The sequence below is a fragment of the Armigeres subalbatus genome, chromosome 1 (assembly GCF_024139115.2).
Source record: "Armigeres subalbatus isolate Guangzhou_Male chromosome 1, GZ_Asu_2, whole genome shotgun sequence".
Classification (NCBI taxonomy): domain Eukaryota; kingdom Metazoa; phylum Arthropoda; class Insecta; order Diptera; family Culicidae; genus Armigeres; species Armigeres subalbatus.
Window position 1 is genome coordinate 49,888,116 of NC_085139.1, and position 27,428 is coordinate 49,915,543.

The window sequence follows — 27,428 nt, forward strand, 5'->3', positions numbered from 1 at the left end:
GATTTTCACGTGATTTCAAGACTTTTTTTTAAATCGCATAAAATAGTGGTTTTGAGCAACAAGTTGCAAAAAGATGATTTTTTTCAGCACGAGTTGTACGTTTATCCAACCAGTCTTGTCCAGTTGGATAAATACTTCGAGTGCTGAAAAATCGAGTTTTGCAACGAGTTGCACACGCTATTTTTGGCAATGACGAAAAATGGGCTTCAATATGGTAAATTTGTAGCATTTACTCCATATTATCATTTTTACCCAATAAATTAAGTGCTGCAGAGAACAATCGTATTCCATGTTATCGTGCCACATTGCATAGATCGACAAGCCTTGAAGTATGTGCTTGAAGCGATAGTTGAACTTGCCTTTGGAAAATTCTGATGTCATAGCCATTATACTATTTCATTTATTACGCGACGCAGAGAACTATTTGATCACTTACCCCAGCTTGATCAGCAAAATGTAGTCATGTAACTAATGTTCTGATGTTGGTTTTTCATCATAGAACACAAATGAGTGCTATAATGAATTTTTGGCAATTCCTGATCATTATACCTGGTTTACAGTTCGTCTTTGAGTGATAAAACGGCCTACTTTTCCATACCAACGAAATTGGTGCTATGCAACTTAAATTCGTATATCATTAGGCTAACACGATGATACTTTTATGCCCAGGGAAATCGAGACAATTTCCAATCCGAAAATTGCCTAGACCGGCACCGGGAATCGAACCCAGCCACCATCAGCATGGTCTTGCTTTGTAGTAGTACTCGGCAAGCCTCGTTGGATAAACGTACAACTCGTGCTGAAAAAATTATCTTTTTGCAACTAGTTGCACAAACTACTATTATGCAACTCATTTGAGTTGCATAATGGTCATTACAGCCATCCATTTAGATTGTGTGGAAAAGTAGGCCGTTTTATCACTCAATGACGTACTGTAGACCAGGTATTATGATCAGGAACTGCATAAACTTTTTTTTCGAAAATCCCAAAATCCGTGTAAAAAAGTCACGTAGAAAGCGACCCGCGTAAAAAAAAAACGCATAGAAAGCAACCCCAGTGTATGGCTTTTTTTCGAGACTTTGAAAAGGTACGAAAATGAGGCCTCATTTGATTGAAAAACTTACTAAACGGAACAATTTTTTGCGTTAATTTTGTTATTGAATCGCATTTTGCATCATACAATTTAATAAAATCCATTAAATACATGACGTTTCTTTTATTTGCATCCAACGAATACTGTTCCATCAGTTCCGGAGATTCCACAAGTAACGTGATATTCAACACCGACGTGTGCAGGTGAAACGAGTCACCGCAATGAATTGCAACGTCGTCTCGTGCAAAGCTTCGGTAGTACGTAACCGTTGTCCTGGCACTGGAGTCCTGTAACACGACAACATCGGCGGGGCACATAACATAGGAATCCTATGATAGAATTATCGCAGAATTCCTATCCCGTGTTCAGAAGCCGGTAATGATTATCCTCTCGCTAATTGATTCTCACTCGATGCATGGGATGCCTGTGTCTCAGTAGAAAACCAACTTCTCGGTACCGAATAGTGTTGGGCGTTGGCACATCAAATACCGGAATATATATAAGTAGGTAGAAGAAGACAGTAGAAGGTGGAACAAGTAGGTCTTATATGTATTCCGCTTCCTTTCTCAGCTTATCTTTTGATTTTACTGCCTCACTCAGTATTGACGACTCTATACAATGACCATTTATGCAAATTCGCTGTACAACTAATTTAGCAAAGTGCGTCCAACTAGTTATCCTTTTTTTTTTGTTGCTGATTGGGCCAGCTTTATCTAAATAAGCAATAGTCTAGCTTTCATGACATTAAAATAAAAGTTCTGGACCAACCATTGAAAAGCGTTGCGTTATGAGCGACCTTTCTAGATCTCTCACATGTAATAAAGTCTTATTGACCCTATGGCTGTGCGATGCGATGGCAGTAATCTGAATAATTTCCATTGCAAAGATCAGTCGTCGTCACAAAAACAGGATAATTTTTCGAATGTTGAATTATTCAACAATTTTGTTACCAATTTGGCTTCCCTAAACCGACAATTTGAATTAATTTGACTGTGGGACAGAAACTGCGTGGGTTCCCCGGAAAGCTTATTAGCATTTGAGAAATTGGTGCCATCAATTCAAACAACCCTCGTGGGCGCCAGAAAGACTCAACAGCAATCCCCTTGAAAATAAAAAATCTTCAAAAGAAAGTGAAACCTTCCACTTTCGAAAAATAAATAACGGTCAACCGTTCGAGAGTCGTTGAAAAAAAAACGAAACAACAACTAATCAATATCGATGCCACCCGGACGAGCAGGCATCGAGTCCACTCACGTTGACCAGCGCCAATTTCACCACGGCCGAAAAATAACAACACATCGTCGGTGCTTCCAAATTCACCGTTCCGGTTTGCAGGACGGGTCCGTTAAATAGCTGTCTCTTTTATAATCGAAAATTATTATTAACCCCACAAAGGCAATCGTCGCCGCCGAACCGATGATGATGATGATGGAGGGACGCGTGAAAGTTTCCAATGGGCGCGCGTTGCCAGCGGAGCAACCCAAGTTCGATCACAACGTAGCACGTATGGATATCTGTGATGAAACTGTTCGATGGTTGGAATCGAAGAGACGGAAATCCGCCCAAAATATGACGATCGCCAAAGTAGAGTAGCCGGGTCCAGCAAGTATGCAAAACTGACGATTATGGGGCGATGATGGTGATGTGTGTGCGTGGGACGAGGAGGGACAACTTTCTCTCCTTGGATGGAGTGCGAGGGCCGCGCCCAGTCCGAGAGGGTGCACCGGAATGTGCGTAGGATAGCCGATGGGGCGCGGGCATTGTTGTTAGCCTCAGTGGAAACGGGTGCCGCCACGAGAGCGGCGAACGACGGACTTTCCCTTAGTCACAGCACAGCTCGGGGACAAAAGCGGACAATGGACTTCACCCGAGTATCGGACTCGGACTCGCATTATGGGGGCTGCGTGTTATTAGCGAAATGGGTGCATAAAGAGGGCAGAGGGAGTACCAAACGAACTTCTTTTTTTTTACTTTCGAAGGGGAGCCGGTTTCAAGTTGGGAGTCGTGCAGTGTTTGCTTTACTCGAGCAGCAAGTTGGAGATTGCGAAAGGTCTCCGACCGATAAATAATGTCGCATATCGTATTACACACACTCAATTTCTCTTTTTATTGGGCCCCAGCGCCAGATGCGAATCTGGTTTCGCCTTTTTCGGGAGCAATCGGCGCGCGGGGATCAACGATCGGAATGTTTCTTTCACGGGTCGTAAATAAGGGGGCTCGAGACGGGTTTAATATTTTCACTTTTCATTTTGTTTATTTTATTTCTTTTGATTTTTTCACTGTTGGGTGGTTTTTTTCTTCTTTCAATAATTTAAACAATAAATAACAGAACAGATCATTCCTACAAAACGGATTGACATTTTTGATCAGTGTAGATATTTGTTTTTAAGATTCTGTAAGCTTTCCGGTAGAAGAGGGGCGCGTCTCCCGAAGTACGAAATGAAAAATAAAGGAGATAAGAATCGAAAAAGGAAAACAGTTGGGAGCGCTAGAAATACGCTAGTTCAAAAAGATCAGAGAAAGATACAAAATAGAATACACGCAGAGAACTAGAATGCTAGAATGAGGAATTCAGTTATTTGAAGTTTTAAAAATGGAGAAATTGAGAGAAAAATGCCACGCCCAAGGGGGGAACGCGCTCTAAGAGGAGATCCGAGGTAGAGAAGAGTTAGATGCTATCTTGAGTACGAGTGTTTTGGCATAGAGTTCCGGAGCAGGTGGCAAGCCCCGCTCCTTAAAAGAGAGATTTAAGAGTAAGAGAGAACTAATTTTTGCGTAACAGAAGTCGCTACTACAGTTTAATATAAACTTTTAGGTTTCACGAGTACGTTTAGTTGGCGGCGGATTCCCGGTTCGGATGACCGAGAATCGTCTGGAATTCAATCTAATCTTGATCGTGATCGTGTGTGAGCATTATTTGGTATTACAGTGTTTTTTTTTTTAGAGTTAGAAGGCACTTGAGAAGAAAGAGCTAGAGTCACACAGAGCGATAGAGGTTAGACGAGTTGACAGTAGTTGTTGAGGTTTGTTGGTTCGAGAAAAAGGGGAAAATTACTACCTAAAAACAAATAATCTCTAAATAAATATTCTCGAGCAAAAATAAATTATTAAATACGCGTTTTTCGTCTTCTGCTTCATAAGTCGTCAACTGCCGCATCTCATCATCGCATCATCGCAAATAAATTAAATTAATCTAAGAGAGTGGTCATGTTAGCGTGGGTGGGGTTTCCGAAGGGGTTGTGGGGGTAGTGTGAGTTTGAGCATGCAACACACCCTTTCGCCCGGGGGGCTAAGGCCGTCCGGCGAGGGTTGTCTCTTTGAGCGCTTTTTTCCTTGGGATCCATTGGGATAACCGCATCGAATTGTAACCTACTTAACTATGTGAGTGTGTGTTTTGTGATTGTGTGTGTGTATGTGTGTGTGGTTCCTTCTGGAGGATTGCGGCTGGGTCAAAGAGGAGCTGCGGGTGTGCCGTCAAAGGACTCGCTTTGGATGGGTTGGGGGGTGGGGGGTTGAAATATCGGGACACTGGGAGTAGGTGGCTCAAATTCTCGCTACACACAGAACTTGTTATGGCAAGCGGCGCTCCGGCTTACTGGGTGTGAGCGGAATAGGCCAGATTCTGGGCGTCCAGGGAACGGGCGTATCCGTGGTGATCGTCGAAGGAGGTCGAGTGCGAGTAGTGCGGGTGGGCGACCACTTCGTAGCTCTGCTCTGGCTTCTTGTCGAACAGCTTCTTCAGTCCGATGATGGCGGACAGGATCAGGGCGATCTTGCCGACGATCAGAGCCTTGAAGGCGATCAGGGCCAGGAAACCGATGGCCAGTGGGAGCAGGGCGGCGGCCTTCAGCTTGAACAGCAGCAGCAGGGGGAGGAGCAGCTTCTTGACCTTCTTCTTTTTGCCACGGGCTGTTTCGGTTACGGGGAGAAAAAAGAAAGAGAAACGAAAAGGGAAAAGGAAAATCGGAAACTCGTGAGCAGTTCGTGGAAAAAGTGAAAGTTCAACAGCGTGGGACACGGATGTGCCGGTTGCGGTTTACGTAATCGAGCGAGCGTCATGACGGCGGTTACGTGATCCGAGTGTGGCGCAACACGATCCGAGATCCGCTTCATTGTGGTTTGCATAATTGGTGGGTTTCGTTGCATAATTGCTCCGGGCGGGTTGTGCTCAAAAAAGTTATGCTGGGATCAACTCTCTGGGATAAAGGGCTTTAATGATGTGACGTGATTCGCAGGTTTAAAAAATAGTTGATGCGTTCTGAAATGCCGAAAATCTCATGCTAAAAGTTTCAACTTCTGTGGTTATGGTTTCCAAACTGTTTTATGAGTCATTCATTACTCTGTTGAAATTTGCAATCGTGGTCTGCTACTTTGGGATCTTTAAAAGCATAATAGCGATTGACTTATTCAAAACTTCAAACTATTTCGAGAAAAGGACTTTCAGTTACGTTACGTAAAAATGGACCTTTTCCTCCTTGTCTTTTCCACATATTTATATATTTTAGGTCTCCTAAATTAGTTTGATGGGCAATTGACCTTTCCCGTCAAAAATTTGTATTCGCTCAATCGATTATATAATATTTTTTAAATTTAAAACAAAAAAAAATGAAAAAGTGCTTTTTTAAACCCTGGCCTAGCATTCGCCCGATTTTGAACCAACATCAGACCAATCCTTCAGGCTGGGTCACACGTGCAGCACTTTTCAGCTATTGTTTTCGGTTTTTTCAAATAGTTTTAGGCCAACCTGCGTCGTATTCGACTTAATCTGGTAATATTGGAACATAATCGAGATGTTATGCTTTTATGTCTCAATTAAACATCGATTGCAATCGATTCTTTAACTTATTTAAGATCAAATCTCCCAAAGAATCGATATTTCTGAGGCCTCTACACTTCCTTTTTATTTTTTAAGAATTTGAAACAAAACATCGGAAATAGGCTGCAAATTTGTTTTGGGGCAACATTCGCCTGAATTTGGACTAACATCGGGCCAATTCTTGAGACCAGCTCACACTACAGTGTTTATTTTTTTCATTTTTTGTTTTCGAATTTGAAAAAAGCCACACAATCGACTGAAACAATTGATCGAGATGATTGTTTTGACGGGAAAGATAATATTTTGCATGTCAGTCGTAGAAGCGGAATACGACCTTGTTGCGATATTCCCAAAACATGCACCTCAAATTTATTCAAAACTGCGTCGTATCCGTATTCAGTTTGGTCAAACTTGAGTTAAGGTAACTGATTGCTTTGAAATAGAAGAATATTTTGTACAAAATCGACCAGCAAAACGAACCACTCCGACAGATTTCGGGTTGTTGTTAAACGATTCTTGATTCTTTTGCTCACTATTTTGATTCTCCCGGATGCAATTCTCACAAAATGCATATTGGAATGAGCAACTTATTGTTGTTTATTAGTGCTGTCTAATGGGCAGATTGAAGTCGCTCGAAGTTTCTCCCATCCTGCTCGTTCTGTTTTGTCAACAAATGAAAACGAGCGGGATGGGAGAAACTTCGAGCAACATCAACCTACTCATTAGACAGGACTGATAACAAATCATGTTGGACAGATAAATTTGAATTCCTTCCAGTTTAATCGTAGGAACCTGAGAGTAGGGACATGCGAGGCAAACCAATGTGTATGGAATAAATTCGAGAAGCGCCTACTGTGCGAAATATTTTTTTTAAACGTTAGTTGTATGTCTTTTCTAGTTTTGTAAACAAAAGAGCCAAAAACTGACTGCGAAAGTCTAGTAAAGGAATCACCGAAAGCTGGTTTGAAATTCTGGTTAGGAGCCGGTCATTAATTACATAAGTGGTTAGGAGGGAAAGTTATTCCTACGATGGAGACGTTTCCAACAAAACATATTTTGAATAGAAAAAAATCAAGAAAGGTAAGTCAAAACCCAAATTTCAACCATTCAAAGATGAGAACTCCAATGTGGCTTGAGTCTCCATTACTACAACCTCAGTTGGAACTCCATAATCGTTTGTTAAGCTCAGTTTTGTTGAGATTTGGCTTGTTGAAAAAGTGCTTACTTTCCGTAGAAAGTTTTAACGAAATTTCGGCTGTTAAATGGATCAGCAATATTTTTACTGACGTCAGCTAAATAATATTATTGTTATTCTAGAAAAAACTTTCCTCTTTCCGGTGCAATGTTCAAACTATCGCAGCTGTCACTTCATACTTTTTCTCGGCTGTTTGGCATGGCATTCTACGATGACAACGCCAAACATCATAAACTTATTTTTTTTACCGGGATCTCAGCAATTTGTTCAACTTTTACCGAGATTCGTACAGCCGAGCCCCAGTAAACATGATTTGTGCGGAAATTTCTGTCAAAACTGCTGAAAATCAGCAAATAATTTGCCGAAAATCAGCTAACAAACGACATTTTTGCAGTTCACATCATTATCAGTTTTCGTTGGGCACACGGTTGGGAGAGTTTTTGCCGAGCTGCAGATATAAGAACTGAGTGTGCAGGTTTTTGTTTCAGTGTTTGAAGATTTTTAGGCTTGCGATGGAACTTTGACAGCTGCGGAAGAACTTTGCGGGATCCATAAAATGGGAAATTTGAAAAGATCCGTAATACTGACAGAAAAATTAAAGGACTGAGAGTACTTTTGCCGGTAAAAGTGAGGTTCCTTGATTAAAAAGTTTTGCAATTTTTTGCACTACTTGATGACTATTTATGCTTGATCGCATCGTCGAATATTTTATGAGTCGAGTAATGCTCTGATACTAAAAAAATCAACAAACAAGTTTTTGTTTGAAGAGTGTTTCATTCACAGATGAACAATTGTTAATTCGTGTCAAATGTTTTCGCATTTTGACCTTTTACGTCAAAAAAATGTATTCGCTTCATTTTTCCTTTGTCATATTCAAGGTCAACTTTCCGAAGAATCAACGTTTGTTGACGCCCGTTTGACTTTTCTTAAAATTTGAAAATGCTTTGAAATGCTGTATTATGCGCCCCAACGTTTGCCCAATTTTGGATCAACGTCAGTCAAATTCTTCACGTCGGTTCACATTTTTAGTGAGATCTTTGCGTTATGTTTTCGACATTTAAAACTACATACTTGATAATATATGACTTCTTTGAGAAAGTTGACCCTCGATCAGTCAAATAATCGGCTGTGACTATTGAACGAGATAACGCTTTAGTCGTGGAAGGTCATTTGGATTCTCATTAATCAAAATTTACGTCCTTTGAAATTCTCAAAATGTTGGACCTCTGGCGGAATTGAGCAATTTTTATCCAGTGGGCCATTTCATCGAAATCTTTGGGAAAAGTTCAATCAAACAGATTTTTAACGGTCTTCGGAATTGGTCATTTGAACACACCGCTACAGGATTATGGAACTTAATCAAAACTAAAACAAAGAGTGCAACGTCAATGCGTAAGGAAAACACTCGGCAATTTTCGAATTGATTGAAGCAAATGTTTTCGATACGGTGCCGTTCACTTTTAATCGATCGTTAAAACACCGAATCAAAGACATTTTATAAATATAAATTATATTTATAAAATATTCCTATTTTCCAATTTCAATGCTTTTCTTGGAAATAATATCAGCGTTGGACTGCGTGTAAAATGTGATAACAAAAAAACTAATAGCAACGTTCGGCAACTAAAATTAATGAATTTCTTTTGTCGATTGTGTTGTTTAATCAAAAATTCATTTTTAAGCAAAATATTTTCAATGAAGACATCAAATAAACAGAGAGTTAATTTAAGTATAAAAATCATTTCCTGCTATTCAAATTTGTATTAATTGTCAAATATTTAATAAAAATGTTTACTTTTTGAATGAAACTACTCAAGTGGGTAGCTCCATCGAACAATTTTGAAATACTTTTACACCTGTTAGTTAGTTAATTTGGTTAGACCCCGAAACGGACGTAAACAAAATTGTAAAAAAATCGAATGATTTTTTTTTGTGTAAACGCGTAGATTTCGAAATCCGCGTAAAAAATGTCACAGTGTGTCTAGTGTCACAATAAGTGAAGAAATAAGAAGTATTAAGAGAAAACAAAAACAATTTGATTTTGGCAGCATTCGATATTGGGAACATAAATGTTCCGAACGTGTTGCCAAAATCGAATGGGGACTGTAAGAGAAAATAAATCAAATATCAAATAATGGAAGCACGTTGACAGATAACAGGAAAAGTGAAGAGAGGGTGTGGTTAAAGTGCGATGCATAAAAGGTCGTAAGCTAAAAAGTTCGATGCAAAAAGAAATGAATTTTAATAATGGATAAATGTTCGAGGAATGTCACGTTAATGGTTGAAAATTCGAATATAAGTGAGGTCTCCAAGCAGATTTTACCAACACTATCACAGAGTGATTTTTTTGCAGCGCACTGAATCAAAATGAAAATTTTCATTTCCACCTGATGCCTAGTTCAAATTTGCGATATTTTTCTTAGTGTTCCACGCATTATTTGTTGTTTTCTAACAGCAAACAAGAAAAATATGACAGTTCTAACAGCAAACAAAGAAAAATTTTGTAAACACAGCACCAACACTGATGGGGATGAAGAGGGCTAGAGACCAATAAATAAGGAAAGAAAATTTGAACTCAAAAATAGGGTGACAGGCAAAATTTTACTCAGCTTTCACTTCTTTACAATGATTTGAGTTCATAAAAAATAATCCTCGCCAATAGCAATGAAAATATGTAAATGCTTTCCTTCTCCATATCAAGTTCAAAGTCTAGTGAGAGGATGAAAAAAAAACATTTTGAATCGGGATTACTTTCAATGTTGTCTGTATCTCAGCGCCGGGCTACGAGAAACCACAACATCAGTTTGTGCAAATTCAATTTCATTTGCGAATTGAGTTTGCATCCAATCCTTCCGTGTAATTGAGCTTCAAATTCGAAAATCCGTCGTAAGCATTTTTTTTCAATTGCTTGTCGAATATTCGCAAATCATCTCCATGAAATTTTTAAACGTAATTTACCTCACGGTCAGGTGAAAAGGGTCCGTTTGAAAACGGAGTAAAATGCCGTTGCCGGAGTAAAATATGCCGTTGTTTGCAAACTTTGCTTTCTAGATGAAACAAATTTGCATTAGTTGCTATTTTTTAATGGCCAAGCAACTCTAAATGTCGCATATGAATAATTAATATTGATCTCAGTTCAATAAACAAAAGTTAGAATATGAAAAATAAACAAAAAATCGGTTTAGTTGTAAATAAATCAATTGACAAGAAAACCTTAGCCCAGTTCCATTTCTGATTCTCACACAAGCGACGAACCATTTCAACCCATTTAGCGGTTTTCAAAAACGCTCCAACCCATTGAGTTAATCGGCTCAGCACTCTAAAAGTGCTTCCCCGTCAATGTGTTTTCATCTTATACTTCGCATAATCGCACCGCACCGCAGTCAACGACCAAGGCGTGCTGCCCCTGCCATTGAGCCAGTCCCATCGCAGCGAGGTCAAGTTCAAGTTCTCGCTTGCGCCTCACTGCCTTACTAACCGGCTTAGGTGGTGCTGCCTGCTGCTGCGGTGGCGCTTACGGTTAAGCTGTTGGTGATCGTGCCTCTTCCATTACCACTCCATTCTGCTCCGGCGACGGAGCGCACAGATCTAGCCAAGCGCAACCACCAGAAAGGCGTGAGTCATTCAAGCGCATGCGACACGAGGGGCCAAGCCCAAGCAAGCGCCAACAACAGCGTAATAACCGTCATAATCACCTCGCTCGATTACGGTGCTGCCGCCGTCGTCATCCGGCGATGATCGATGGCAACCACAGTTGGATCGTGTGAAATCGATACCACCGTGTCGTGCTGCGTAATTCATTACCTTCGTCCAGGGAGCGCTGCATGTCCTCGATGGAGTCCTTGGGAACCTTGAACTGCAGGGTGTGCGATCCGAGGAAACGGGCAGCACGATCGACCAGGAGGCTGTCGATTTCGGATTCGCGGGCTTCTGGCTCGGCTGGCAGGTCGACTTCATTCAGCGAGCGACCACCGGCCGCGGGCTTCTCGGTTTCGACCAGCTTGATGCCTTCGGTGATCTCGATGTCACCCTGGACACCTTCCACGTACTGCAGGGCACGTTCCTGTTTGCGTTGGTTTCCAAGGGGGCGACAAATGCCAACCATTGAGATGGAAGAACGGAAAAGAAAGGAAAAAAGATAAATAGGTTAGTAATCGATTGCGATGATTGTTGGTTGTTGAAATGAGTGGAAGCTGAGAGGGCTACTGGACGCAATGTGGCGCGTTTGCGACTGTTGGACATTGTTTCGAGCCACGAGAGAAGCTGGTTTGGTCAGTCGAACAACAGTTATGCGGGCATGAGAGTCGTTGCTCGAACGATTTGTTCCCGATTTCCACCTTGGCTAGGCAGCAATCCATCACAAGTAGACGGGTGTTTTGCTCGTCGATCGCGTTTTGCTTTTATTCCCTCGTTCGCGGTAACACGTTCGAAGATCGCATTAGGATCATTTGGCTAAACATCACAATTATCATCATCATCATCAACAACAACACTGCGCCAACATGGGAAGCTCTATTTCGTAATTATATTGGCAACGTTTACGGTAACTCGTTCCGCTTATGTTGTAATTCCGCGTGTTTATGAGTGCGTGTAGGGTAAATAGTCTTTTACTATTTTAGGGAACTGGATATTTGCGCTTGGTTCATTGCATCACTTCTTCTGGATCCCGCTTTTACACACTGTTTTTGATCAGATCATAGTCTTCTCCCCAACTCATTATAAAGTTCCAATCACGTCGAATCGCATTTCAAAGTACATTCCCACACTTGTAAATCTCACTTTCAGGATTGTTCATGATCAAGATCGCACTAATAAGATCAATTGTCCCACTTGTGTTCATTAGGTCTTCCGAATTTGCATTGTCTTTACACTTTTCCTCGATCACAGATCAGGTCCAGCCGCCAGCAGCCTCCATCATCCTGCACTCGAACCTTACCTTGACGCATAGCACCATCGACTTGTCACCGCAGTCCTTGACGAATTTCAGCGCGCTGGACAGTAATCCATCGGTTTCCGACTGGGGCGCGGCGGCCGCTACGGCCAAAACGGCACACAACACTACAAACTGCTTCATGTTTCTCGATGCAGAGACGCTTATCTTCTTTTTTTCGCTGGATATCTTCCGGGGTTCTCGGCGGACACCACACTGAACTGAGGACTAGCCTTGCAAAGTCTTTTTAAATCTCTCGAGGAGGAAACACTTAACACACTACCACTCTCTCGCACTGCTGCAGAGGAGCTTCTCCTTGCTGTGTTAATTGTTGGAAAGCAATCGGTGAACTGTGACTGGAAGACAATGCTGCAGCGGGTTTTATTCTCTTTGATTCCGGCCCCGGCTGAGGCCCCCGCCTGGAGCAGAACCACCACGCCGCCACACACGGTAAGTATCGGCGACCGCGCCAAGTCCGCCTGGCTGGTGCCCCCTTGGCCAAGAGAGCAAATCGAACCAACGACGACGCTGCTCACTCACACCAGGAGAGAAACCGCACCGCGATCAAGTTGAAGGCCTCCTCTGGTTGGGGACGCGCGCGCGCTGCCGTCGCCACCATCGCCGCCGCCGCCGGTCGTGGAGAAAGATGAAAGCTCCCAGCTGAAAGCCCCCGATCCTCTCAGCCACTATGCTGCGCTGCTGCGTGCGCGTGCGAAACAGAGAGAAAGCCTCCCCTTCGGTGTCGTCGCGGAACAGAAAGAGAGCGCGCTGGAACCGATGATGAATGTGGCATAGCCCACAGGGGCTGGCTGTCCACTGGCCGTCCGACCCGACACGATCCAATACTGTCACATTCGTTGAAGAATCTTAGCGACGATGTACCGAAAATCAAATCCTCCGACAAAAGCCAAATTCCAGGACCCTCAGTCACACGTGATTCAATCGAGTCGAATGGCTTTAAACTTTTTTTTTTTAATTTGACGTAATGTTTATTCCAACCTTGGAGAATTCTATTGTTGGAGACACAATTTTAATTGAAAAGAAGCATACTGATCGATAACTGGAAAGATAATTGCGTGACAGATTTGTGCAAATTCATTGTGGTCGCGAAGCAAACGAGTTGACAAAATTGTTGACTTAAAACCAACAACATGTTGTCAATCGGTGTGGGTTATCGAACTTAGCTGGCAGGAGCAAAAATTGGGACTCATTAACAGCGGTGACGAAGGTGATCGTGCTTAAGTTTTCAGATGGCGTGGAAGCTGTTGACCATAGTTCGTTCGTGATGTTTTGTGACCCAGATTCCTGTGGGAAGAGATTTAGAGATGTGTTGTGATATGTGATCGTTGATTATGAATTTATTTGTGTACTAAAACATGGGCAATCCTCGAAATGGAAAATGCTGTCTAAATAGCATACGTAAATCATAAAAACCAATCAATATTGAATAACACCAGGACCGAATCGTGTTCAACATCCTGGATGTTGTAAAACGTGACGTGAATCAGCTAGGTTCAAGATCAACCGTTATCTCAGATTGGCCAAATTCCGTATCACTCTCCTATTAGTATGTGAGTGCTAAATTAATAATTCAATTAACTTTGCCCCATATTGGACTGGTGCGGTCTGAGCTTGATTTTGGCAAATGATCTACACAAAAAGACCTACTTGCCACTGAGATCGTTTGAACGTGTGAAAATCCGTTTTGAACGGCGCCTGCGGATTACGATCGACATGTATAGAAGCACTAATGACTTGCTATTTCGACGGTGTCGTTTGATGTGACTTATGTGTCTCTAAAGTGTGAAATTTTGGGACTGATGGACATTAATTTGATACGTATGTTGGTCTGCTGATATAATACTTATTATGAAATAGACACACTCCACTAAAAATATGTTTCATCTATTGTATTGTTCGTACACCTAGGTTGAGTCAAAAAGTTTGCAAACATTATGCATTTGAGTGATTCATATTTTGACTTTTTCGCTTCCCTATGCTCTAACGATGAAATTTTAGGAGAACGCAAAGGGGAAAGTGACAAAAAAAGTTAAAAAAAAGGGTGCAAAGTTTTTCAATATATTTTTTTTTTGCTTCATACTTCATTCATAAATTGTATTGAAGTTCAAAAAATTACCAATTTTCTGTGAATTTTCACATTATTATAAACATCGTTCAGAATATATCAACATATTGCCGCAAAGCTCTAGAACCTTGGAAAAAAATTAGCCCCCCCCTAGGATTTGAAAAGTTAATTAGCAGTGATATTCACCCTATCATAATGAAATAAGTGGAAGACAAATGAGCTTGTTTATCGTTTCTGAGAAAGATTCATGCGTGTCAATGAAATTGCACTTATTGTTGATCAGTGTTGTCCTACACCCAGTGCAAAAAAAAAATCTGCTCTTTAATTTTACTCCATACAATACAAACGATTTTATAATCTTAACTAAGTAATTGCAACTAATAGATGGATATTTGAACTTTCTAAATGTCATGTCAAACTGTCAGAAAAAAAAATGCACGCCATAGCAACAGGAGCGCGCGCACTGGAAACACACTTCAGTGTATTTTCATTTTGTTGACAGATTGACATGACATTTAGAACATTCAAATATCCCTCTATTAGTTACAATTACTTATTATTTTAATTATAAAATCGTTCAGATGGAGTAAAATCAAAGAGCAGAATTTTTTGCAGAGAGTGTAAAGCTATGTCCATTTAGAATCCGGAATCATTTATTGTATTGCCGCGGCACGGAAAGTGACCGCTGCAAGAAATCTTTTACAGCGGTTTGTCTACCTAGGTGACCACTTGCTGTGGTATAAATTTCACGAAGTTTCGTGCGGCGTGTCAAAAATGATTCCAGATGGAAGCCGAAAGGAGAGAAAAAAGTCTGCACACCCACGTTGATAATCCTGCTCATTGACGATGGAACCAACGTCAAAATGGATTTCGGACAGCTTCCTAGCCAAAAATTCTACATGGTGACGGCACGAGGAGTAGTTCCTGCGAAGTTTACAGTCACTCTCAAAATTGAGCGTACAGTATGGATTAGTTAACCACATTCGAAAATTTCAAAGGAAATTAAATGGTTGGATCGGTTGTTTTTAATGCATTTCAATATTCATCCCTTCCATTAATGTATGCGTACATAAAATAGTTGAAATTTTTTCTCTAAAGTTTATTTATTTGAAAATAATCTCAAAATACACCTATTAGATGTGACAAAATTGAGCGTACAGCGATTTTTTTTCTATAAAATTTCTTATTATAAACACGATTAATGTATTTGTCATTAATGTAATGTGATTATATTTATAATAATAAACATCCGCTATTTAAACATTCAATGTTTTGAAATTAAACCATGTTTTGACCAAAATGGTGAACAAGTGAGTGGTAAGAACATTGCTGTTTAACAATTCAATGCTACTGGTCAAAATAGATGCTTTAATTTATATGTTTCACCGGCATCGTATCTTATATATGATAGATAATCCAAATCGAGCGAGACATACGATTAATTTGGGAAAATTCAGTCTGTAAATGATGAAAACAGATGTAAACATACAGAGAAAACGACAAATGTTAGGAATGACATAATTTAAATTTAGTATATCTTGAACTTAAATTAGGTTTAAAGCTAGATTTATTGTCTCAGGTCTATCATTAGGAGTAATATTATTGAATCCAATCATTCACAGCCAAATTCTAAAAGTACAAGGTGCATGTCAAGGTACCGAACATAAAAAAACAGATTTTCAATCCCGTAGAGCACTTCTGATTGAATATTGAAAAGATAGCTTAAAATCGTAATTTCATAATTAAATTTGGATTAAACTCCACGATCTGTTACCACAAGGGATACAATTGGATGATTTCCATTTGGCGAGTAAAAATAAACTTTTTTAAGAGTTCGGCAGCTTACTTATTGATATCTTGGTGAATTTAAATGATTCAACCAAATTTGTTCCTACGGTGTCTGAGTCTTCAAATATAAAATGACATCTTATAATGTATCCGTGTGCTGCTCTTTTAATAATATTATTATTAATGAGTGTCCTGAGCTTATAAGCTACCTATACATCTACTTTTAAAAAAAGTTATAATTAATTTGAAATATGCCATTCCCAACATTTGTCGTTTTCTTTGTATGTTTACATCTGTTTTCATCATTTTCCTACTGAATTTTCCCAAATTTATCGTATGTCTCGCTCGATTTCGATTATCTATCATATATAAGACACGATGCCGGTGAAATCCATATCTTAAAGCATCTATTTTGCCCAGCAGCACTGAATTGTTAAATAGCATTGTTTATACATCTTACTTGTTCGCCATTTTGATTAAAACATGTTTTAATTTCAAAACATTGAATGTGTAAGTAGCGGATGTTTATTATTATAAATATAATCATGAAAAAACAATATTAAAATACATTAATCGTGTTTATAATAAGAAATTTTATAGAAAAACATTAGCTGTACGCTCAATTTTGTCACATCCAATAGGGGAAGATCCATTAATTACGTAACGCAAAAAATGGACTTTTTCAACCCCCCCTCCCCCCTATGTCACACTTTTTGTATGAAGCTTCTGAAAATTTTGTATGGATCGTCACGCTTTACTCAACCCCCCCTCCCCCCTCTAAGCGTTACGTAATTTGTGGACGTTCCCTAGGCGTATTTTGAGATTATTTTCAAATAAATGAACTTTAGAGAAAAAATTTCAACCATTTTATGTACGCATACATTGAAGGAAGGGATGAATATTGAAATGCATTAAAAACAACCGAGCCAATAATTAAATTTCCTTTGGAATTTTCGAATATATTCATCTAATCCATGCTGTACGCTCAATTTTGAGAGTGACTGTAAGTTTGATTATTGGACAAACTTGCAAAAAAACGGGTGATTTTGGCTAGGGATATGCAACTTTGGGGCAAAGACCTAAGTGTTTGTGACGAATAAGACGATGGACTCGAAGCTGTACAAGGAGGAATGTCTCAAAAAACCGCGGTCGACCTTCCATAAAGCCCATAAAGGTCCCGTGAAGTTTTGGCCAGATTTGGCGAGTTACCACTACAGCCGGGAAGTCATCCAGTGGTACCGCGATAATAACAAAGATTTTATCGATAAAAACATAAATCCACGCAACTGCCCACAGCTCCGGCCCATCGAGACATTTTGGGCAGTAATGAAGCGGAAGCTTAAGAAAAGTGTAAAAAATGGAAAAACAGCTCGGGACGCGACTCAGATGACCAAAATGTGGAACAAATGTGCCAAGGAAGTTGACTCCGGAGGTGTGCAACTTTTGATGAGAGGAATAATGAAGAAGGTGCGAATTTTCACTAGAAACAAGAAGAATTTATTTGTATCAATAATTTTTCCTTAAAGTACAGTGAATTACCCTTGTTTTGATGTATTAACAACACTGGTGTTAATTATAAAAGGCAATATCCAATTGGTTTGAAAGCATCAAAGTAAGCTTAATATGGACAACAACGGAGAGCCACCAAAATATCAATCAAAACAATCGTGGTACTTCACCAGCAGTCAAAGACATGTGGTCGTCCATCACGGACTGGAGTGACAATTTTCCAGCAGACTTCCGCTTGCCTAGCAGTATGATTATCTTCACAATTCCCTTCAGCAACCGAGAAGGGTTGTCATCAGAATCCAAGAGGAATTACCAACATAATCTGAGAACAATTCTCTTTGAAATCTCTGAAGAGTTCCTTACAAAATCATCAAAGCATTCAAACTGGAATCCAAAAGAATTTACACTGGATTCCTTTCGGTTTCGTTGACGGATACCTTTGGGGATCTATGGGGGATACCCTTCACAATCCGTGGAGGATTTGCTTCAGAATCTCTCGTAAATTTGCTTTGAGATTTTTCGATGATTTGCTTTGGAATCCTTCTACAATTTTCTTCTACATCCCTGGAACATTGCCTACGAAATCCCTGAAACATAAACGTTGGTATTCATGCAGGATTTCCGACGGAATCTCTGGAACATTCCCGTTGGAGCTGCTGGAACATTCCCGTGCATTCCTGGAGGATTCTCATTGGAATCCCTGAAACATTCCCGTTGGAATCCCTGCAATATTCCCGTAGGAATTCCTGAAAGATTCCCGTCGACATTCCGGAAGGATTAGGAATTATCCATGGAACGTTCCCTTCGGACTCCCTGGAACATTCCTGGTGGATTGTCTTCAGAATCCCTGGAGGTTCCCTTCGGTATGCTTTAATAAACGATAAATCTCTGGAGATTCTCGTCGGAATCCCTGGAACATTTCCGTACGAATCACTAAAGGGTTCTCATCGGAATCCTTGGAGGAATGTTGCATTTTTTTTCGTTTCGTTTAAAATAGATGAAATATGCAAAAATATTTACTGACTACCGGTGGAAACCGGACGGCGATCCGTCACATATTGTCCTTTGAGTGCTTTTTGTGGGGGACAAAACCGAGCTTTTATAATATGTTTTAAGATTCTACCGAGACATTGCAATGTCAATAGTTTCGTAGTGTTGATTGTAAATCACCATTATTCGATTTAAAGGTTCAAAATTGGCATAATTTGTTCGATGGTAGTTTGTTATGAATGTGGCACGATTTCGTAGTTGCCTTGATGCAATATAAAAGTACAATTTTGATGAGATTTCAGGTGAACCAATACGTAGCAAAACGATATAATTTAGGGGAACTGTTCCAATCTCCATCTCACTGAACATATATTCATCTTTTTCTTGATTGATGACTGGTGCGGCAAGTCAGATTTTTACTTTTTTTTGGAAAAGATGTTCAATTTTAATACACATAGTTAAGTTTGCCATTCTAATGTGTTTTTATGAGATATTGCGAAAAAAGATTCGGCTGCCAGTGGGACTTGAACACACACTAAGGTATACCGGGGCAAGTTGAAACGGTTTTTTCAAAGTTGAACTTTGATGTGCTATGAAAAAATCGCTCTTTGATAAATTTTGAATCCGTTTGCGGTGTTTGCTAGTTCGGGCCAAAGATTATGCATAAAAAATAAGCAACCTCAGCTAACTTTTTTACAAATATTTTGTATACTGAAATTACTTTTTCATGTGCATCGTTTCAACTTGCCCCTCGTATCAGGGCAAGTTGAAACACTGCGCTTCATACAGACATAAGCTTATTTTTCCGTATTAAAATCACAATATATGTACTCAGTGAGACTCAAGATGCACGATGTTGTAAAGGTGACTAAATTCGCATAAGAGTCCCATGTAATGTTTTGACGATTCTGATTTTCTTTCTAGAAATTAGCTTAAAACTGTCTCCTGTTTAAGAAAAAATGATAACATAGTAGGCTTTGTTCTAAAAATGTGAAAACCAAATCCCAAATTGTGTTGCCTCATCTTGATACTTACTCGCATAAAAGTCACATTCTAGATATTGATACTCTTTTACTCAAAAAATAAACTTAAAAATAGTCCAATCAATTGTCTCATATCAATATATACAAATAAAGAATATTATGTAAAATTTGTGGAAAGATTAAGTTTTTTTCCAATTGCTTAGATTTTTTTTTGTATTTTTTCATGCAAAACATGTTTAAAAAATTCAACGGCAAATTACTCAAGTCGGATAAAACTGACATGGGACTCTTTTGCGAATAAGGGCAGTATACAACAAAGTCACAAGAGTAATTTTCAGGGACCAAATTCTAACCACACATTTCTATTTGCCCCGATGTGAAAACCCATCGACCGAAATACGACCGAAATACAAAAATTAAAACGGATCTCCGATCGATTTTATATAATCATTATGCTTGTTCAACATTGAATATTTACCTACCGTAAAAAATTGATGAAAACACTCTTCCAAACATCATTTTAAGACCTGTTTTATTGGCACGTCAAATAGTTGGCTGAAATTTTGCGAAGGGCGAAAAATAAACATAGGCAGGGATTGCGTTTTCGTAGCTGCAATCTTCTGGGAATGTCAGTCAGAAGGTGCGTTCAGGGGAGTAGTTTGTTGTAAAAAATAATGAGGGCATTGGGTCATTTCCGATCCAAATTACAGCTTCCGTTTCAACTTACCCCGCATTTCAACTTGCCCCGGTGTACCTTATTCCATTAAGTACACGGACGTATTTCCAAATATACAATAGCTGCCCTTGCGAGAAGTTGTTCCATAATGCAGGTTGTGCAGGTTCTAATCTCTCTTCGTAATTCTTCATTTATTGATCTAACATAAGCAGAAACGCTTTCCTAATGCGATTGAAATGTTTGGTGTTGTGCTTTTTCCGCTAAAAGATATTAAGTTGCATTTCCTTACATTCAGTTCTAAAGCTCTGTCCAGTTAGAATCCGAAATCATTGATTGTATTACAGCGGCACGGAAAGTGACCGCTGCAAGAGTTATTTCACAGCAGCATGTCTACCTAGGCGCCTGTCGTGACCGATCCAATCACCGCTCCTAATCGGAGCGATTGCCGCTACCTCCGAACGACAATCAAAGTAGAGAGCAGTTCTACCCGCTCTCTGACTTGATTGTCATCGGGAACTGCTTCCTCCGGCGGCATTTCGACCAGCAGGGGGGTGCCACCCGCTTACCCGCTGCCTACTACCACCGGGAACACGGACCTATTCCTATAGGTCCACCGCTGCTCGGACCTACTCCTGTAGGTCCTGGTCCAGGAATGGGCACTACGCTACGGTAGTCTCCGCCCAGGTGCAGGTTTCACCGTTGATGCGCCTAAACACATCGGCCAAAAATTCAAACTGTTTCTACCATTTTACTCATATCTATAGACATATGAGACATGGTCCGGTAGTGATGGGTTAACACTCCATTCGTTCCATTCATACCTTGTTGCCATATTTTACCATGAATGCCTTCACGTTCATTAGGTGCAATATAATTGCCTACTTTTTGGCGAATTGCCAGCAATATGCACTGAGCTTTCAAAGCTTGCTTACATCACATGTTAAAGAATTTGTGATATGCAAAGATTTATAATAAGTGCCTTGTACTTCTTTTTTTCAGCTTTTCAGTACATTTAAATACTTGTTCGACTTTAATTTATTTTATTTTTTTTAACCTAATCGCTATCACCACAGCGCCCACTTTCTTTGGTATAAATTTCATAGTGTTTCGTGCAGCGAGTCAAAAATTCCAGATGGAAGCCGAGAGGAGAGAAAAAAATCTGCACACCCCGTTGATAATCCTGCTCATCGACGGTGGAACCTACGACAAAATGGATGTAGGACAGCTTCCTGGCCAAAAATTCTGCATGGCGACGGCACGAGGAGTTGTTCCTGCGAGATTAAATTTGCTTTTATGGGCATATTTGCCAAAAAACTGATGACGAGCAAAGACCAAAGTGCTCGTGACGAATAAGACTATGGACTCTAAGCTGTACAAGGAAGAATGTCTGAAAAACCGCGTACTTAGTTTCATGAAATCCCATGAAGGTCCCGTGAACTTTTGGCCAGATTTGGCGAGTTGACACTACAGCCGGGAAGTCATCCAGTTGTACCGCGAAAATAAAGGTTCCCTCAAACACACGCGATGCGATAATCGCGACGCGATTCTATCGCTTGGCGACTGCTATTCTGTCGCCGTTGGTATGGCAGGCCTGGTAGCGGGTTACTTTTTAGTTATTTTCAACTATTTTGAAACTATTGACTAAGTTTCGTTAAGAGCATCTACACGGAATAAAAAAAGCTAAAAATGACAGATACAAAATGACGGATTTAGACAAAAATACCGCGTAGTACTTTTTGGCTTAAAATCTGTTCGCAACTTAGTGACTCCAAATTCGATACGAATATCGGTGTTCTTATTAGATTTACAACAGCGATTAATTGAAGAGGTTTTGTGTCACAATTTATCATTGAGAATCTAAATATATCAGAAGGAAGAAGGCTAATAGCAGACCCTGCTTATTTTGAGCTGCTGCTGTTGAGTACTCAGATTCATTTTGTCAATAATCCTTCGAGACGTGCCAGCCTTGGGCTAAAAGTCTCCCTAATAAGGAATTTTCAAAATCTTTTCAATAAAATTCTGATATTTTCATTTGAATCTTACATAATTTTTGATACATTTTTTGACAAAAACTGCATAAACTTTGGATATTATATCAGATATATTATAAATATAATATATAATTATAATCAGGGCCGGATTTAGCCGGAAGGGGGCCCCGGGGCCCACAGTATGTGAGGACTTCAAATGTGCAAGAAAGGTTGGTTTTCGTACATAATATTTGTGGGGGTCCGGGGCCACTCCCCCCCTAAATTTGGCCCTGATTATAATATAATATAATATATTATTATAATATTATTATAATTTTGAGATTGACTGACTCATTGGTTGGTTGCTCGAACTTTTATTACACCATATTTATTTATTATATATTTATTTATTTTATATTTATTTATTATATTCATTATTTTCATATTCTGTATGACTTGCCTCAAAGTTGTGTTGTTCACCACTGGAGCGGAAGATACAAAAATAAATATTAAAAAGAATGAAATAAAACAAACTCATCAGATTTCACTTAAGTCACAATTGTCATAAGACGAACTATTCCATTATTTAATTCCATCACTTTGTAAACTTTGATCAGTGTCTCATACTTAACTCTACTTGAAGGACTGAAGACGTCATTACCGTCATTACTGTCATTACTGTTGAGGTCGAAGTACGTGTACTTGTAAAGATTACTTGTAAAGAAGTAATGGAATTAAATAATTTAGGACAAGTGAAGACATTCCATTATATTCTTTTAATAAGTTTTGTTGAATAATGTTTGTGCAATTCATAATTTGTGTGGAATTTATTGCTCCTTCAAATTGAAATGTTGCGTTGCGTTGCGTTGCGTTGTAACGGAGTATTTCGTAGATTGCATACTGATAGTTGTCATGTATATTCTTTACCTTTCTTACCCCAATTGCTTATGAATTTCCATTTGGGATTCAATGGAAATCCAATTGGGGGTCCAAAATGATAAAACATGAAAGCTATCATTGCCGGCCACGCCCATCTTCTCCGTTACTAGGAAAGGGAAGGAAATGATGACATGACATCTACTTAACGAGAGGCCAGCGACTCACCGACGCCCTCATAGATGTCAAGGAATTGGATGGTGGGTAGGGTATGTGGTTTAGGAGTATCATTATAAGCAAATGATAGAAAATTTGTGGAAATACGTTGGGAGTGATTTTGCTAAGAAATTTATGTCACTCCATTATCCTTGCCGATGATTTTCCTCGGATGGGGCGAAGGTATTAGCCTTGCCCTGGCTAATAGCCTAGGTTTAAGCGCCTTTGCTCGCTCTCTGAAACGAAAAACGAGCAAAAAGAAATTTAATTCCCCCCTGATATGATAATTTTTTTTTTTTTTTAGCTAATTTTATTTGCTAATTATCTAATACATGCATTCATCTCTTAGACTAGGTGTTCCGTGTTTTCTTAACACTATCATCCTTATTTGCTATGTTATTTTTTTTTTTAGTTATTATTAATACATTTCAATTGCCTCTGGCAGTTGGAATTTTTCCTTGGTTGAATTGAACCATGTAGGAATTACAATGTTTTCAACTTAAACTAATCTTAACCTATTTTATACTAAGGGTACAAGGAGTTAATCGTTGCAATAGAAGATTGCAACGATTTTTGTCTAAAATTGGCAATTATTTTGTTGGACATTTGTTGCAATGTCTCAATATTAGGAATTCTATGAAGTTCATTGGTACTATACCAAGGAGGCAACTTCAGAATCATTTTCAGAATTTTATTTTGAAACCTCTGAAGTGCCTTCTTTCTGGTTTTGCAGCAACTAGTCCATATTGGCACAGCATACAACATGGCAGGTCTAAAAATTTGTTTGTAAATCAAAAGTTTGTTCTTAAGACAAAGTTTTGATTTTCTGTTTATAAGTGGATATAGACACTTAATATATTTGTTACATTTGGCTTGAAGGCCTCCAATGTGATTTTTAAAAGTTAATTTCTGATCTAGCAGAAGTCCTAAATTTTTAGCTTCGCTAGACCAATTAATTGGAATCTCATTCATAGTGACAATATGTCTGCTAGAAGGTTTCAAACAAGATGCTCTCGGCCTATGTGGGAAAATTATAAGCTGAGTTTTGGAAGCATTCGGGGAAATTTTCCATTTTTGCAAGTAAGTGGAGAAAATATCCAAACTTTTTTGCAATCTACTACAAATGACACGAAGGCTACGCCCTTTGGCTGAGAGACCTGTGTTATCTGCAAACAAAGATTTTTGACACCCTGGTGGTAAATCAGGTAAGTCAGAAGTAAAAATGTTATACAAAATGGGCCCCAGTATGCTGCCTTGGGGGACACCAGCCCTTACAGGTAATCTATCAGATTTAGTATTCTGATAGTTTACCTGCAGTGAGCGATCTGATAAATAATTTTGGATCAGTTTAATGATGTACAGAGGAAAATTAAAATTCATCAATTTTACAATCAAACCTTCATGCCAAACACTGTCAAATGCTTTCTCTATATCAAGAAGAGCAACTCCAGTCGAATATCCTTCAGATTTGTTGAGCCGAATTAAGTTCGTAACTCTTAATAACTGATGAGTGGTTGAATGCCCATGGCGAAAACCAAATTGCTCATCAGCAAAAATAGAATTGTCATTAATATGAACCATCATTCTATTTAAAATAATCTTTTCAAACAGTTTGCTTATTGAAGAAAGCAAACTGATTGGGCGATAACTAGAGGCCTCAGCTGGATTTTTGTCCGGCTTCAAAATTGGAACAACTTTGGCGTTTTTCCATTTATCTGGGAAGTATGCCAATTGAAAACATTTGTTAAATAAATTAACCGAAAATGACAAAGACCTTTCAGGAAGCTTTTTGATAGGTGTCAGGCCATTTGGCCGAATGCCGTCTGGCCGAATGCCGTTTGGCCGAACGCCATTTGGCCGAATGCCGTTTGGCCGAACGGGTCGTTTGGCCGAATGCCGTTTGGCCGAATAGTTAAAAAAATTAACCTCAAATTACGAGTAGCGAAGGGTGAGAAATGAAACGTGAGTAATGAGAAGAAAGATGTTAGAAGGGAGATGTGAAAAGAGAACTTTTTCCTTCTTCTTCCTCCTCTTTTCTTCTCCTTCCTTTTCCTTCTTCCTTCTTCATTCTTCTTCCTTTACCTTCTTCCTTCTCCTTCTTCCTCCTTCCTTCTTTATTTTTCCTTCTTCCTTCTCCTTCTTCATTTTCCTGCTTCCTTCTTCCTTCTTCTTCTTTCTTCTTCCTTCATCCTTCATCCTTCTTCCTTCTTCCTTCTTTCTTCATCTTTCTTCTTTCTTCCTTCTTCCTTCTTCCTTCTTCCTTCTTCCTTCTTCATTCTTCTTTCTTCCTTCTTCCTTCTTCCTTCTTCCTTCTTCCTTCTTCCTTCTTTCTTCATCCTTCTTCTTTCTTCCTTCTTCCTTCTTCCTTCTTAATTCTTCTTTCTTCCTTCTTCCTTCTTCTTGTTACAATTTTTCTACTTCCTTCTTCCTCTTTCCTTCTTCCTTCTTCTTCTAACTTCTTCCTTCTTCCTTCTACCTTCTTCTTCTATCTTCTTTTATCTTCTTCCTTCTTCTTTCTTCCTTCTTCCGTCTTCCTTCCTCCTTCTTCATTCTTCCCCTTCTTCCTTCTTCCCTCTTCTTTCTTCCTTCTTCCTTCTTCCTTCTTCTTCTATATTCTTCCTTCTTCCCTCTTTCTTCTTCCTTCTTCCTTCTTTTTTCTTCCTTCTTCCTTCTTCCTTATTCTTTCTAACTTCTTCTTTATTTTTTCTGTCTTTCTTCTTCCTTCTCCATCTATCTTCTTCCTTCTATCTACCTCCTTCTATCTTCTTCCTTTTTCGTTCTTCCTTCTACCTTCTTCCCCTTCTTCCTTCTTCTTTCTTCCCCCTTCCTTCTTCTTACTTCCCTCTTCCTTCTTCCTTCTTCCTTTTTCCTTCTTGCTTCTTTCTTCTTCCTTTTTTCTTCATCCTTCTTCCTTCTTCCTTCTTTCTTCATCCTTCTTCCTTCTTCCTTCTTCCTTCTTCCTTCTTCCTTCTTCCTTCTTCCTTCTTCCTTCTTCCTTCTTCCTTCTTCCTTCTTCCTCCTTCCTTCTTCCTTCTTCTTTCTTCCTTCTTCCTTCTTCTTTCTTCCTTCTTCTTCTTTCTTCCTTCTTCCTTCTTCCTTCTTCCTTCTTCTTGTTTCCTTTTTTCTACTTCCTTCTTCCTCCTTCCTTCTTCCTTCTTCTTCTAACTTCTTCCTTCTTTCTTCTTCCTTCTTCTTTCTTTCTTCTTCTTTCTTTCTTCTACCTTCTTCTTCTATCTTCTTTTATCTTCTTCCTTCTTCTTTCTTCCTTCTTCCTTCTTCTTCATTCTTCCCCTTCTTCCTTCTTCTTTCTTCCTTCTTCTTCTATATTCTTTTTTTTTTCTTCTCCTTCTATCTTCTTCCTTTTTCCTTCTTCCTTCTTCCTTCTACCTTCTTCCCCTTCTTTCTTCTCCCTTCTTCTTTCTTCTCTCTTCCTTCTTCCTTCTTCCATCGTCCTTCTTCCTTCTTTTTTTCTTCCTTCTTCCTTCCTCCTTCTTCCTTCTTCCTTTCTCCTTCTTCCTTCTGCCTTCTTCTTTATTCTTCCTTTCTTTTTTCTTCTTCCTTCTTCCATCTTCCTTCTTCCTTCTTCCTTCTTCCTTCTTCCTTCTTCCTTCTTCCTTCTTCCTTCTTCCTTCTTCCTTCTTCCTTCTTCCTTCTTCCTTCTTCCTTCTTCCTTCTTCCTTCTTCCTTCTTCCTTCTTCTTTCTTCTTTCTTCCTCTTCCTTCATACTTCTTCCTTTTTCCTTCTTCCTTTTTCTTTCTTCCTTCTTCCTTCTTCCTTCTTTCTTCTTCCTTCTTCCGTTTTCCGTTTTTCTTCTTCCTTCTTCCTTCTTGCTTCTTCCTTCTTCCTTCTTCTTTCTTCCCTCTTGCTTCTTTCTTGATTCTTTCTTCTTTCTCTTTCCTTCTTCTTTATTTGTTTTGCATTCAGAGAATTTCAACTATTCGGCCAAACGGCATTCGGCCAGATGGCGTTCGGCCAAATGACCCTTTCGGCCAAATGGCATTCGGCCAAACGACATTCGGCCAAACAGCATTCGGCCAAATGACCCCAAACCTTTTGATAAGTATGTAGAAGTTTATCCCATTACGCTGGGATATGGATACTCTGAAGTAATGCGTAACGGTGTAAATCCGGTCGTATCGCCAGGTTCGGTACAATGCTGAAGCTGACAATATGACCTTCGTAATCCCGAATCACAAGGTGTCAGGTAACCCTTGTCGTGGAGATGAATGACCTGAGGGTGAAACAAATAGCCAGGCAGTTAACGGAGCCTGTAATGCTGGGTAGAAACACTTTCGTGATC

The 27,428-nt window shown here is 39.4% G+C and overlaps 1 protein-coding gene across 1 annotated transcript; it reads right to left on the reverse strand.

The window, feature by feature from the left end:
* Positions 1-3,320: 3,320 nt before the first annotated feature.
* Positions 3,321-12,395, reverse strand: LOC134225326 (uncharacterized). Its single transcript, XM_062705300.1, has 3 exons — positions 12,041-12,395; positions 10,909-11,167; positions 3,321-5,002 (listed from the first exon to the last, which is right to left on the reverse strand). The coding sequence occupies exons 1-3, from the start codon at positions 12,176-12,178 to the stop codon at positions 4,686-4,688; spliced, it is 714 nt and encodes a 237-aa protein (XP_062561284.1). The 5' UTR covers positions 12,179-12,395; the 3' UTR covers positions 3,321-4,685.
* Positions 12,396-27,428: the final 15,033 nt, after the last annotated feature.

Coding starts and splice junctions, on each gene's coding strand:
- LOC134225326 (XM_062705300.1), bottom strand. CDS start 12,178: ATGAAGCAGTTTGTAGTGTTGTGTGCCGTTTTGGCCGTAGCGGCCGCC. Junction 11,168..12,040: donor CGATGGTGCTATGCGTCAAG/GTAAGGTTCGAG, acceptor CAACGCAAACAG/GAACGTGCCCTGCAGTACGT. Junction 5,003..10,908: donor GCAGCGCTCCCTGGACGAAG/GTAATGAATTAC, acceptor TAACCGAAACAG/CCCGTGGCAAAAAGAAGAAG.